The sequence below is a fragment of the Ambystoma mexicanum genome, chromosome 9, assembly GCF_040938575.1.
Source record: "Ambystoma mexicanum isolate Mex_15411 chromosome 9, UKY_AmexF1_1, whole genome shotgun sequence".
In the NCBI taxonomy this organism is placed as follows: domain Eukaryota; kingdom Metazoa; phylum Chordata; class Amphibia; order Caudata; family Ambystomatidae; genus Ambystoma; species Ambystoma mexicanum.
The window spans coordinates 390,270,892-390,286,172 of record NC_090931.1 but is presented as its reverse complement, the minus strand read 5'-3'; the positions used below and the strand labels follow the sequence as shown (position 1 = coordinate 390,286,172).

At 47.6% G+C, this 15,281-nt stretch overlaps 1 protein-coding gene across 1 annotated transcript in view; it reads left to right on the top strand.

Moving 5' to 3' along the window:
* The window catches only part of PSPH (phosphoserine phosphatase), a 253,002-nt gene extending 238,751 nt beyond the window's left edge, over window positions 1-14,251 (top strand). The window contains exons 5-6 of the mRNA XM_069614877.1: window positions 1,412-1,560; window positions 13,363-14,251. Coding sequence (XP_069470978.1) covers window positions 1,412-1,560; window positions 13,363-13,506 — 293 coding nt within the window. The 3' untranslated portion in view covers window positions 13,507-14,251. The remainder of the gene's footprint in view (window positions 1-1,411; window positions 1,561-13,362) is intronic.
* Window positions 14,252-15,281: the final 1,030 nt, after the last annotated feature.

Sequence of the window (15,281 nt, the reverse complement as noted above, 5' to 3'; positions counted from 1 at the left end):
GAACAAGATTAGGGGAGAATAGAAGAGTGGGAGGAGGAGGAGGCGACTGAGAGGAGATGCAAGAGGGAGCCTGGGTTGGTTGGTGGAATGAGCCCAAAGAAAAGCATCGATGAAGTGCATGAGCAAGAGAAGGTCTGCAGGTATGAGCTTGTGTAGGAATGTCAAGGAGGAGATGAGAGACTGGGTTGGAAGGATATGGAAACCGGTCCCCTGGAAAGTGTTGAGAGGCCTAGAGGGGACTTTATAAAGTTATTAGGGCGACCTCTAGTATCTTTCAGTGGCTCAGGACCATTTATTTTATACCCGTTCTAGCTTGATACAAACCACAGAATGGCCATCAGGCTTCAGTACAGACTTGAGATCTGGAAGGAGACCTGCCCACCCTATGCTATCTGCACAAGAACAGCACCAAGGAGATTACCAGAGCAGAGACTGAGACAAGGAGATAACCAGAGACAGTAATTCTCGAAATCCTTGTATGCTTCTTTTGGGACATGAAGCCACCCTAATAACAACTGAAAGAACTATTGTGTTTGATTTTTATTGAGCCTCCCCGACAGACATTAATGTATGTTTTCGGCACATTTATCCTGATGACATTTTAGCTACTTGCATGGACATTTTTGGCCCCAAAGAGGATTGTTTTCACTTGACCTTATAACCCTAGGAAAGACCTGTTGGGAACCATTCCATGTCTGACTTCTCTTCATGCATGTGGCTTGAAAGTGTGCGAGAAGACGAGAAGAACGGATGGCGTTTTATGAACAAAAGCTTCATGCAGTAGCATCTGTATCTCGCTAATCCCAGAGAGGAACATATATACCACTGTATAACCTTGTGCTTGAAATCGTGCAACAGAAAATCCAGGCAGGCTATCAAGAGATAAAGGGACTTTTACCAGATTGGCTGTCTATCCCTTGATGCCATCTTGCAACCTACCACAATGCACAACCAGTGGAGCAGCTTTCCTTAGTAAGCACTGACAATTTTCAAAGATGTAACCAAGACACAACGTGATATATATTTTTTCCAAAGTGTGATTACAGTGTTTAAGGGGAGAACTAAGACTTAAAGTTACAATTCCTCATTCAAAGTTGTGATCATCAAATGAGATGGACTGGTCAATAGAGGTAGAGCCAGCAAGCGCTGGGCTGCTGAGTCAATCACATATCAGGCGCCGCCTGTCATGTGCCCTACTGAGCCGCACTGGCCTTTCCAAGGCCCCCTTCAATTAGCAGTCCTTTAGATTTCCGCACGAGGAAGTCTGACACTGTTGTATCCTTTGCTCAGCTTTAGGTCCGTGTCAACGCTGCAACCATCCTACATCTTCTGTAAGCCTACACCTGGAGAGTTTGTTTGTGGGGGTTTATACGTAGCTTTCCAGGTGACTATTTCTCTCTTCTTTTTGCAGGTGAATATGCAGGCTTTGACGAGACACAGCTAACCGCTGAATCGGGTGGAAAAGGCAAGGTCATAGGCCTATTAAAAGAGAGATTTCGTTTTAAGAAGATAGTTATGATTGGAGATGGTGCCACTGACATGGAAGCTTGTCCGCCTGCTGTAAGTCATGCAAACATAAGGTTGCTCATCTTACAATAATGTGCTTTCTTTCCTTAGGAGGGAGGGTGTCGATATTCATAGTGAGCCCAGAAGTACTGGATCCACTTCTTGCAGCTCTAGGCACAAGTTCTCACCTAGTTGTGAGTGGTTGTGTAGCTTTGTGTTGTGTTGTGTTCAGATATTTCTCCAAGAGTATATTTGGGTGCGCATCTGTCGTCCTCATGGGCCATAACCAGTTTTTAACGCAGTAAATGTGGGTTGGGCAGAGAGACATTGAAAGGGAGGGGGTTGTGGGGTAGAGGCGGGGGGTGGAGGGTGCTGGATCCTAGGGTATGTGGGGCTGGCCCTCACCTAAAAATGTTTTGCGGTAAAATCTAGAAAGATGTCCTAGGCGGCTAGATGGGATAGATCCTTTTTGGATATGACAACTTTTTTTATATCCGACTTCTATCCAGTTTTACACCCCATTCCGATCTTCTGGTGTACAACTCTGTTTCATATTACACCTCTCCTCTTTCTCCACACCTTATAATCAGGCTCACAGGGCTAGGGGTGGGCAGGGGGAAACACAATGTCCCCTAGTTAAAAGTTTTCTTCTAGGGCAGAGGATACCATTATTTCAGAATGCATGAACATTTTATGCCATTTAGGGAATATTTGGATCACAGCTCCCAGACCTTCATTATTCTATTTGATTGGGTAATTGGGCTCAGAAATCATTATCAATGCTAGTCTAGAGAACACATTCATAATCCATAATCTGTGTATTTAATGCTGGTTGTAGTGCCCACATTCTGTCTGTTCACCCACTTCTCACACACTCTTGCTATAGTACCTCTTGTATCAACAAAAAGGCCACCTTCAATTTTATTATCATTGTGTACTTTTATAAGCTTGGTTACTATGGCACCATACATATGATGCCTTTTTTGTGACTGCTTGCCACCAGCCTCTATGGATGGAGAGGTGGGACTTTCACACATCTAGCATCTGCCAGAGCTACAAAGTTATCAATCCCTATATTGGGGTCAAAAAAGGCAGCGAGGAACGTGCTGTAGGACATGAGATTCAGAGGATCTGATCTGGGGTGGGCAGGCTGAATAATAATTTCGCATTTATATACCCTCAGGTATCTGAGCACTGCTTATTATTACCCACGGTGTGTGGTGCTCATTTATCGACCTCGGAAGGATGAAAGGCTGCGTTTGGCCCTGCCGGGATTCGAACCTGCATTAGCAAGCTCTGCACGGATGTCAAAGCGAGCGTTCTACTCGCTGTGCCACATGACCGGCACAATGGAGTGCCAGCCTTCACTGCCCATTTGCTTAAGCCTTCTTCAGTTTGCTATTCCATTAGGCCATTTTACAGAGTGTTAACAAATCCAAGTCTTATATTGCTCATGGCCCCTACTATTGTGGCCTGAAATGTATTCACTGTGTAGGGGACAGCCTGAGTTGTCTGAGCTACAAAAATCTCCTTTGGTTCCCGGGCAAACTTGGGTGGACATGAGCAGGTGTCTGACTAGGGAGGCTCTTGTCTACAGTTGTTTCAAGAACCAGTTGTTATCAGTCTTCAGTCCTGCCCTTGTAATCCCACGTCCAAGCTACAGTTTCCTTGTTATCAGTCGTCTGTCTAGCCCTTTTTATCCCACTTCAGAGCTACAGTTTTCGTCTTATCAGTCTTCAGTCCTGCCCTGGCTATTCCCCTTCAGAGCTACAGTTTCCCTGTTATCCGTCTTCAGTCCTGCCCTTGTTATCCCACTTCAGAGCTACAGTTTCCTTGTTTTCTCTCTGCAGTCCTATCCTTGTTATTCCAGTCCAGAGTTACTGTTCCTTGTTACCAGTTGGCAGTTTCCAGACCCCTTACCCCTGCACTTAGATGCTAATTTTCTTGTGTTTCTTCTTTCTTCTGGTTCTCTGTCCCGAACCGTGCTCACTTTGACTTCCTTTTTTCCCTGGATATTTCTGTTACAGTTCTTGTCTTCACCTGTGCCTTGTGTATTTGCTTTGTTCAGAGTTTGGCTGCTGGGGTTCCAGCAGGCAATCTCTGCCCCCTTTCCTTTGTCGCATTTCAGTATTGTACCTTGTTCCATTGTTAATGATGTACTGGTTCCTGGTTCAGGAGGCAGTCATTGTTCAGTTCCTGCTGGACCCGTACAGGCTTCAGTCTTTGTTTGTATTGTTACCTTGTTTGTGCCTTATGGTACAGACACAGACACCCACTGCTGCTGCTCCTTTCCATGAGCATTCAGAGTGGGACCCTGTAATAGTAACCAGCTCAGAAGGCTGGAGTTTCCCTGGTTCTGTGGGAAACTCTTCCTCCATTCTGCATTCACCCCAAGAGGGAACCTAACGTGTTTGTTTTACTTGTACTCTGTGCCCCTTTCCGTTTTACTGCCTTTGTTGCCTATCCTTTCTTGTCTGCAGAACTCCTTGTACTCCTGCTTCTTATGTACTTTTCTCTCTTCGGCTTTGTGGGCACGTCTCTACCCGCGAGCCCCTCTGACACAACCGGACAATATACTTTTCAGAATAGTGCCACAATTATTCCAGGAACAGTAAAAACCTATAACTCTGATTCAGGATTACTGTTTGACCTTGGGTTGTAATATTCAATTACAGTTGCTTTTCAGTACACACACTAAGGAATGCAAAACCCTATCAAATTATTTTTGGAAGGCACACAGCTAACACAAGGTAAGTAAAACCTCCATACGTTTGTAAGGAGTTACCACGGCAACCTGAAAGGTAAGTATAACCTAAGTAGACTTATCTTGTACATGCTAACAGCAAGTTGGGGGAAGCAAGATCCAATTGGGGATGTCAATACAATTATCCTAACAGGAGTAATAAGGTGAAACCAATAGCATTACTTTTACGAACAGGGGGATCCAATTCACAGAAGAGTAAATGAACCAACGATCTCCTTTCTGTTAGAATGGCGAGACAGTTTGTAAGGAAAGCAAGACTTCTCCAGCCTGGGGTCTGGCATGGATTCACATGCTCATGAATATTCCACATCATCAGGCAAGGAATCTTCGGTAAAAGAAAAAACAGTTTCACTTTCACTTTCACTTACAAACTGTATTTCTACTCTAAACCAATCACTGAACTCTGGGTCATACTGGCCCGAGCCGGTGACTGCCCTCTCCCTAAACCCCTCCTCTGGCAGCCATCTTCAGAATTTTACTGCACCTTCAAGCGTTGGGAGTCCTCACGTTTAGCTCCGTGAGCTGTTCTACATGTTCATGCTTTTTTCTATATAAAAGTTCTATTTTTGTTCAAATTGAGCCTGTGTGCTCTTTTGCCTCCTTAGGCCGACAAGCGGGGATTGTCGAGGTTTCAGCGAAGATTCTAGAAGGCCATCGGGCCTGCTCTGCACTCTGGACCATGTCAGAAGAGAAGAGAGAGGGGAGTTCCCTTTTCAAGCTCTGCTCCGGTTGCAGACTGTGGAGTGTGTTTGTGGAGGACAAACACCTCCAGTGCCTCTACTGTCTCCATGTGGATTGTGAAATCTGCCTCGGGTTCTCCAAACGGACCATGAAGGATTGCCTGAGTAGGCTGGCGATGTTGCTCAGTGCCAAGGCCTCTGCCCGTGCGGCAAGCAGAGGCATGCCTCTCCCTGGACCAGCATGTCCGAGGAGTAGGTTTCTAAGTCCTTTTGAGGGCACTCCATCCGTGGGGCCCAAGACCAGGCCAAGCACTGCGAGTCAGTTTCTGTCGGGGTCACTGCACAAGCATTTCCCGCGATGGGCGGGGCACGCTCATCTTCTCCATCTACCTCCATCTCCAGCCATCGCTCCAGTTGTTTCTCCTCGAAGAGGAAATCGGCTAACCCAGCGAAGCTGCTGGAAAAGCCAGAGAAGATTAAAGCACTGGAAAAGCCAGAGAAGATGAACGCGCAGGAAAAGCCAGATGACCTGTCCCAAAAGGCCCAGGCGATGCAGGGTGATGTAAGTGTTGACGATCAAGTTGGTGGCGGACGCCCTCTCGAAGGCCAAGGGTGCTGACCCAGCCCCGGCAATTCCCAGAGTGTCCCTACCCCCGAGACGGGAGGCCTCGGCCAAGGCGGTGGAGAGGCCATCAGAGAAGAGGATGCCATCCGTATGCCCGGAGCAGAGACCTCAGGATGCAAAAAAGGGGGGATGGAGGCCACAACCGTACTCCAGGACATGGATGTTTCTTCCTCGGACGAGGTGGACCAGGTGTCTGTGCACACGGTCCAGGAGGATGTGGGGGACGTTGTCCGCTGTCTGCGTCAACAGAGATGGCGACGGCAGAAATACTGATGACGGCGTAGGGCCCAGTAGGCCTAGCACCCCAACCCCTCAGAGGGATGTGTCGTTCGAAATTCTTTCGACCCTACACACCCTGGTGTCGGAGATTCAGAAAAGGATGCAGACAATACTGGTGGCTCCGGACCAGCCTCCGGTGAAAAAGAGGAAGCAGCACCCTTTGCTGCTGCATCAACCTCCACACGTGCCCCCCCCCCCCCTAGGGACATGGGGACGGACACAGCGACGATGGACACGGACATCGACATGGCTGCAGCCAAGGTCTTCTCCCCCGGACGAGGTGGGATTGTTCCATGCCATGGTCGCCAGAGCATCCAAACTCTTACAACTGACACCAGAAGAGACCAGGAAGGAAGGTTTCCTATACCAACGGCGCAAGGTCAAGAGGAAGACCATCTTGTCGGTGCCTCTCCTTGAAGACGTTTGGGAGGAGGGCCTAGCTTTGATGAGAAATCCAACCACAGCCCCAGCCAAAAGGGATAGACTGGAGAAAAAGTACCTGGTGCCGGAGTACGCACCCAAGTGCCAACGTTCGCAGCCTTCCTAACCGACGACAAGCAGGTCGAGGCGTTTTCCATCCTCTAAGAGGCGGAGGTGGCATCAGACCATGCCATCACGGTGGCACTGGATGTTGCGGACAACAGGGATCTGACATATGGGGAACAATGTCTGCCTCTGTCTTTGTGGCTGGCTGAAAGCCACCAACTTCCATCAGGAAATTCAGAGGAGGTTGCTGGACTTGCCCTTCGATGGGAACAACCTCTTTGGGAAGGCCGTCAACGGGTTGTTGCAGGTCATTAAGACTGACACAGAGACGGCCCGTGCTCTGGGCACTCTGCAACAACACCGCCCATCCTTTTAGGCCTCTGGCAGAAAGTATGGCAGATGGTCGAAAGATTTCGGTGAATGGTCCTCTTCATACCGTCAATCCTTCCGGTACACGACCCAGGAGGCCTTAGAGGCCGTTCCAAGGCTTTCGATGGAGGTGGCAGGCGTCATTGCTTCCAAGGTGGCAGGCCCGAAACAAGATTGAACATGCCAAGACGTCGGCCCCCACCCATGCACCCCGGTGGGAGGCCGGCTGACGGGCTTCGTCAGCGAGTGGAAGAAGATCTTCACTGACCGATGGGTGCTGGACGCTCTTGCCCACGGACACACTCTAGAGTTCCAGCAGAAGTGTCCGCGGATACCTCCGGTGGCCTGGCAGGAGCAGCACATTCCTCAGCTCCTGCAGGAAGTACGGGTCATGTTAAGAAAAGGGGCGATAGAGCAGGTTCCAAAGCGACTACGGGGCCCAGATACTTCTTGGTAAAGAAGAAGACCGGGGCAGGAGGCCCATTCTAGACCTACGTCATCTCAACAAATACCTTAAGTCCCAAAAATTTAGGATGATCACGTTGGAGCATGTGCTCAGCCAACTGGAGGAAGGAGACTTCTTGATGTCGCTGGATCTGGAGGACGCATACTTCCACGTCCCCATTAATGAGAAGCATCGGAAGTTCCTGCGCTTCGTAGTACAGGGATGGCACTAAAAATTCAATGCCCTCCTCTTTGGACTGAAGTCAGCGCCGAGAGTGTTTACAAAGTGCCTGGCACCAGTGGCGGCCCATTTGCATCTACAGGGGCTACACGTGTACCCGTACCTCGACAACTGGTTCATCCGGTCCAAGTCAAGGGAAGTAGCCGTCGAACACACAGAAAGGACCGTCTGGCTGCTGACAGATCTGGGGTTCTCCGTCAACTATTCAGAGTCCTGCTTGATACCATCGCAGAAGACACTGTTCCTGGGGGCCAAGCTCAACACGGTCTCCTGCCTGGCGGCTCCCTCAGAAGCGAGGATAGCGTCCCTTCTAGGCAAAGTGCAGCAGCTGTTGGCACTGAAGATCGCTGCAGTGCAGACCATCAAGTCGCTGCTCCAACTCTGCAGGTTGTGGATGCGACCCCTACAGGAGTTCCTCGACGCTCGCTGGATCCAGGTGTCTGGAAGCTTTGCAGGCAGGAGTTCCGTTGAGTGGTAATGTGGTGGGTCGCATGCTCCAACATCGCCCTGGGCACAGGACTTCAGTGCCACCCGTACCAAGTGACGGTCACCGCGGACGCTTGCCTGGAGGGCTGGGGAACCCACACCAGATGTCTCCACGGCAGAGGCATGTGGCTGCCAGAGGAGAGGGATCTCCACATCAGTATCCTGGTGCTGCGGGCAGTTTTATAGGCCCTCAAGTCATTCCTTCCATCCCTCAAGGGCAAAGTGGTGAGGGTCTTCACAGACAACACCACCATGATGTTCTTCATCAGGAAGCAGGGGGGCACCAGATCCCCAGCGCTATCTAGAGAGGCGCAGGACTTGTGGCACTGGGCCGTTACCCAAGAGATGTTCCTCATCCCTTTTCACCTGGCTGGAGTCAAGAACTCCATCGCCGACCCCCCCTCAGCAGGGAGATGCGCTCTTTCCACGAGTGGGAACTTTGACAGGATCAAGTGGGCCGCCTCTTCCTCAAGTGGGGCATCCACCAGCTGAGGAGCATGGGGGATGTGTTTTCCTTCCTGTGGGAAGGCCTGTTCCTGTACGCGTTCCCTCCGTTGCCTCTCCTGCTGCGAGTCATCAATCAACTCAAACAGTACCGATGCAAGATGATTCTCATCGCCCTGCCGTGGCCGAGGCAGATTTGGTACCCGGACCTTCTTAGCCTATCAACGTCACCCCCGGTCAAGCTGCCAGTGGTTGCGGATTCACTCACCAGAGACGGAGGTGTAATACTGCATCACGACCCAGGGTCACTGAATCTGAGGGATTGGCTCCTGCAGCCTCAGAGTTTGGAGGGTACGAGTTGCCGGCAGGGGTGGATTGGCCTTTAGGGAACTCTGGAGATTTCTCCGTACGCCTCTGCACCCTGGGCCTCTTTAGTGTGGTATTTCCACATTTTCTCATAGGAAATGGTTGGGCTTGGTGAAAATGTGTAATATTCAGCCACTTTGAAAATGCTTTCCAGGGCCTCTTTTGTTTCCCAATCTACCCCTGGTTGCCGGCAGACTGCAGGGAGGTCCTTGCCAGGGCCAGAGCGTTGTCAACTCTTAAGTGCTACAGGCACAAGTGGAAGCATTTCGCTATATGGTGCCGGGCGCAGAAGATTAATCCTCTGAGGGTCACAGCCCTGCAGATTCTTCCGTACCTAATCTTGGCCAAGGCGGCGCTGGTGCACGCCCCTATCAAGGTGCATCTGGCGGCTATCTCCCGCTACTCCAGGTCTCCAGGACGAACCTCTTTGGTCCCACTGTCTCGTCAAGGAGTTCCTCAAAGAACTATTTCGATCGTTCCCGCCGATGAAAGCGCCTGCCCCGGCGTGGGAACTCAACGTGGTTCTGACGAGGCTCATGGAAAACAGCTTTCTTCGTGGCCATCACCTCTGCCAGCAGGGTAGGTGCGATCCAGGCCCTATCCTGCAAAGATCCTTATCTGACTTTTCACAACACAAGGGTGGTGCTGTGGACACACCCCTCCTTCATGCCAAAGGTTCTGTCGGAATTCCACCTCGATGAGCCTTTGGTGTTGTCTGTGTTCTTTCCGAAACCTTCATCGCTGGCTGAAAAGACTTTGCCCTCGCTGGATGTGGCTTGTGCTTTGAAGTTCTATGTGGCATGCACGAGGAGTTTCCGGAAAACATCTCAACTATTCATGAACCTTGGTCCTATGAACTATGGGAAGGCCTTGTCCAAGGCTTCTATCTCCAGGTGGCTCTCCGGCTGTATCACATATTGTCATAATTTGGCAAACTGACCGCTGCCCAGCCGTCCGAGAGCCCATTGCACCAGAGCGATCGCTGCGATGAGTGCATTACTGTCTGGTGTGCCCCTGCTGGACATCTGCAAGGATACTACGTGGTGGTACACGCACACCTTCACAAGATTCTACTGCATCGACAGGGATTCCAGAGAGGAGTCAAGGGTTGGCCAAGCGGTACTTCGTAACCGGTTCGCTTGAAAGGGAGCCTGTTCAAGAGGTAACAGTAATTGCTTCTGTTGAGCCTTGCCACCTCCCGTGGTTGTGTAATGTTGTACTGCTATGTATTCTTTATTCATGAGCATGTGAATCCATGCCAGACCCCATGCTGGAGAAGGAACACGTTATTTACCTCCAGACCCCATGCTGGAGAAGGAACAAGTTACTTACCTGTAACTATTGTTCTCCAGCATGGGTCTGTCATGGAATCACATGCGAACCCTCCCTCCTGTCCCTCTGCGGCTCTTCTTGGTCATACCGCCACTGTACGTGCTACCAAATCTGAAGATGGCTGCCAGAGGAGGGGTTTAGGGATGGGGCAGCCATTGGCTGGGGGCAGTATGACCCAGAGTTTAGTGATTGGTTTAGAGGATAAATACAGTTTGTAAGTGAAAGTGAAACTTTTTTTTCTTTTACTGAGGATTCCTAGCCTAATGATGGGGAATATTCATGAGCATGTGAATCCATGCCAGACCCATGCTGGAGAGCAATAGTTACAGGTAAGTAACTTGTTCCTTTGAGAATACTTATTTAAGAAGGCACACAGCTTATTCAAGGTAAGTAAATCCTATATATACTTTTCAGCATGGCAAAACATATCTAAAGTAAGTAAGAACATTGCATACACTTTTACAAGTGGCAGAATACTTTCAAGATAGGGAAGAACTTTTGTAACTGTTCACTCTCAGGGCTACAGTTACCAACTAACTCATTTACAAGTAAGTACACTTTTCAACACTTGATTCACTTTTCAAGGCAGACCCCTTAAATTATCCAGCCCTTCCCAATTCTGTGACATGAGTTCACCCAGAGGCAGAAGAGGGCCCTAGTGGTCTAGGAGCCAGCAGTAGGCAGGTTGAGACCAGATTCAGTTGCAGGTAAAGTCAGAGTTCCATGGGAAGACTGGGCAAACAAGTAAGTAGTTCACTTTAAAAGTTAGTTGAGGGTCCAGGGGCTTCAGAGCAGTCACCCTAGTAGAATTCATGCAAGTGGCATGGGTGAACTGGATGGGTGGCCTCCCAAGCACAGCAGCACCCCAAGAATACACAGGAATCACTCAGGCTTAGGTAAGTAAATAACCCAGCCAATACAGTACCTTATCATGGGAGAAGAGCTCCAGCAAGAAGACTTCAGTATCTGCAGCCAAAAACCTAGTCATTTAATTCCTTTACCAAGAAGATAGAAGACAAGACTCTGGAAGGACTTTTGCAGCGGGGATCACAGGGAAGGCTCTAAACAAGATGTTATTTGCATGTTTGACTCAGCACAGAAGAAGAGGGTGCCATAGAAGGGACTTTGGTTAACAAGTGCATTTAGACTATGCTGTAAGCGCAGTCTATTTTCTGTTTTTCTGATTGTAAAATACATTTTCTTTTAATGTATCTTTTAAATGAATTATTGAATGTATTTCTATTCATTGTGTTTGTTAAAAGTTACTTGTTAACCAAATAACAATAAAATTAAAAAAAAAGAAAATAGGAGGGACTTCAGGATCTGTAGCCAAAAACCCAGGCGCTGTATTCCTTGTCATGTAGACAGACGGGAAGCTGGATGGGCAAGGATCAACTGGGAAGGCTTCAGGAAAGAGTTGCTTCACGGCTAGATATGGCTTTGTGGATTTTGGGGCCCTTTTCAGGAGCAAGAAAAAACAGAATATCGATGATCGATCGGATTCTGGTTGTTTAAAAGTCCCAGCACTCTGTTAAGGGGACTTTTAAGACTCGATCCGTGCCTCTGGAGTTCCAGCAGGATCCCACCAAAGTTACAGCAAGATTCGGATTTTGGAAGACTGCGGACTGCACGATGGCTCAAGGTTCCAGGTTATTGCAGCTCCGCAAGGTCGCAGCATGACGTGGGATGGCTCACAATGCAGGTCTTCTTGAGTCTAGGGGGTCTCACCAGGCTCTGGGTCAGAGTCATCGTTTTCGGAGTTCCCAGGTCTATTGGAAGGAAGGGTAACAGCAGGCTCTGGTTACGCAGCAGGCTCTCTGGTCACTGGAAATCATCTCAGTGATGTTTTCTTCATCATCCTCTTTGGTTTCCGTTCCAGTGATCGACTAAATCTTCAGCTTCCAGGATCAAACTTTTATGCAGGAACCCAGCCAATCAAACAGACATGCAACATTCAAACTTGGGGGATTGGCAGTCCTTTCAGGACAGCCACCCGCTCAGATGAACTGGATTCTCAGTCAGGCTGGAAGACAAAGGGCTGCAAAGTTTTGGACTCTTCCCTCGCTTCATGCATTCACAGACACACAGGAGCCTGAGCGGGCTTCACCGAGGTTTCCCGCCAAACATAAAGTTAGCACAAAGGAATTTCACACCCTGGATGTTAGGGGAAGGGACAAGAAAGGACAAGGAACACTGAGATGGAGAAAAAAGAAGACCGGGCCATGTTGGTAAAATGGTCACCCATGGGTGCCTTTACTGCAGCTGTGAAAACAGCCTGCGGTAAAGGTGCACCAAATGTGTTAAAAGGTTCACTGCCACCAGCCATTAAAGGTAGGCGTGTCCCTGTAAAATAAATGTTACAGTTAAAAGGAAAAAAGGGGATACATGGTATATCCCCAACACTCCACATAAGGTGGGGGTACTGGTTTCACCTAATAAAATGTAAAATGGATCCAAAGATCCTTTCTACCCTTGGGAACTGTAGTTCTCGCAATGTAAGGCAGAGAAAGTTAAAAGGGGGAGCCCCAAGGGCAACCCAGCAACAATAGGCAGTATGTGCCAAAGGTTGTGAAAGAGGATAAAATGAAAAAGGCACTATGGAGAGTCTTGAAAATGACACCCATAAAAAGAGTAAAAGACTGCGAGTGTGGAAAAAGGTTCCCACTCACTGAGCTATAAGGAAAAATAATCCACCAGTAAAGCTAAAAGTTCTGGGGTTGACACGGGTCAGGAATATTTATCATTGCTATGAAAATCTTACCCAACGCCATTGAATTTGATGCATGAAGCATTAACATATTCAGAATTGATATATAACATGTGTCCAATATTAATGCAAACATGGCTATTTTAAAAAAATATATCAGAGCTAAAATATTATTCCAAGTAAGACATACTACCTCATATATTTTAATACCATATATTTCAAATGTCTTGTTTATTTTATTCTTCAAGCAATATATAATTGAATGGGGCTACATCAATCAAAATGCTTTCCACAAATCCTAAAAACATTACCTATTAATGAGGGAGCGGAAACAATATCTTTCTTGAAGTGCTTCTTTGACATTTATTTCCCTTTACAGAAATCCAAAGCTTTTTTGCCATTATTCCGACTTTTCTTTCTACCAGATTATTTTTCCGAGGTATATTATGCTGAATTGAAACATGTCAAAAGCTGAACTAATAATTGTCTGGTATATGATGAGACGATACTAATAACTTGGTTAGACAATACAGGGTAACACACCCATTATAGGCCTTGTATGAGGTATAGGGCTATTATAAAAAGCAACAATGTATTTGTTAATATAGCATTTCCTTGTGTCTTGCTCTGTAGGATGGGTTCATTGGATTTGGTGGCAATGTGATAAGACAGCACGTCAAGGAGAACGCAAAATGGTACATCACGGACTTCGAGGAACTTCTCAGAGAACTAGAAAGCAAAAATTGTAAAATGAAACAAAATAATATATTTTACTGAAAACCTCTGGATTGTTTTGTATGTGTCCAATATTAATACAAGGCTTTCTGGGGCCGCGGAGCACACCACATCCAACTCTCTCTCCCTAAGCACTTTCCTTCGTGAGCCTTCTGCTCATCCACCCCCAACTCTCTCGGGGTTAGATGCTTCTCCAGACAGAGAGTGGGGGGTAGATCTCTCTCCTCAGCTGATGCTTCCTTCTAGAATAGCCTCCCTGCCCCTCTCGAACTTCAGAAGGACCACCTGAGGTTCCCGAAGCAACTCAAGATCTTCCTTTTCGCTTCTGCTTTCTCTCCCTCTCCCCTGCTGATGTTCTTGTCTGCTGCACTAACTGGTTACATGGCCTCCCTCTGAACCTTATGGGGACCAGGCTTCAGCACAACCAGTAGCCCCCTGCACGACAAGTAGCCCCTTGCACTGTCTCCAGGGCTACCGCGCACTAGGGACTGTATCTGCAACCCTACAGTTCCCTGCCTCCTGCACTTACTTAGAACCGGCCACCCCGGCGGCACTTACTTGAGCTTTGCTTTGCACTGCCCTTTTTTCCCCTCCCTGTAGCACTTCTCTTCCTTCCCCTTGCACGATCTGAATGACACAAGGCCTAGAAAGATTGTTTTTTTGTTCCCCTCTGTCTTCCCCTTCCTTGTCTTGTGGCGCCTAGAAACACTTGTGTACAGGCGCGTTATAAATGACTTATCATATCATTTATAGAAAATAAACCAATATTTTTTATTGTTATGTAAAATGTGTGACTCATTTATTTGTCAATACAGCACTGCAGCCCATAGTCATATCCTACAGCTGGTGGTCGGGATTCTGTGACGAGAATGTGGCTAATTACACTGCACTTTGCAAGGCAGCATATAAAGGCTGCATGCTGTGTTTTCTGTATCTGAGTATTACACACTATGACAAACAGGAATGATGACTTTCTGAAGTTGGTTCACGGTTTGGTAGCTTGGAAGAGCACTAGATTATAAACACAGAGATGCAGTCAAAGGGTTAGCTTGGAGACCACTGCTCCACTCTACTGACAAATATTTAAAAAACGACTTATTAAATAACCCTTAGATACCTGTAAAACTAACTTCAAATTACTTTTCTAGCAATATCTTCTCATAAAACCATATAAATATCATCAATAAGGCTTATCTTAGGTTCCAGTCACAAAAGCAATTAGTCACCATCACGTCACACAGTTCTGCCTGTTACTAGTTGGGATTTCTCATGAAGATCTGAATACCGAGACAATGAAACTCTAAAGCTTCAGAATGTATTCAAGAACCTCTCCCAAAAGGGCAACCATTCATTCAATCGAATAACAAGCCTTGGATTAAATTAAAAAAAAGGTATGCTTAGATTAAAATGGACTGCTTGAACCAAAACTGGAATGAAGATGGGGAAAAGTCGGTTTTAAAGCGTTCTCAAAGTTTCTAACGTGACTGTAGGACATGGACATTTAACTGCACAAGTCACGCTTCAGTGTCTAGCTCACTCAGAATGCACCTTTAATTCTTGTAGCAAACTCTGCGAAGTGAGTGCACAAAACCTGGTTATTTGTAAGTGATGGAGGCCCTACCATTGGGGCATGCCTTAAGCCTCTTAGGGATTCACTCTGGGGGATTCCCAACTGATCAAAATAGTTTAAAAGGGGGCCCACGATGATGGGGCGGGGTGGAGTGGGACATGAGTTGTCCATTTCGATGTTCAAGAACTGCAATGCATACCTAACCCTTACCTTGGACTGCTGAACACTGGAACAATCTCCGACATGT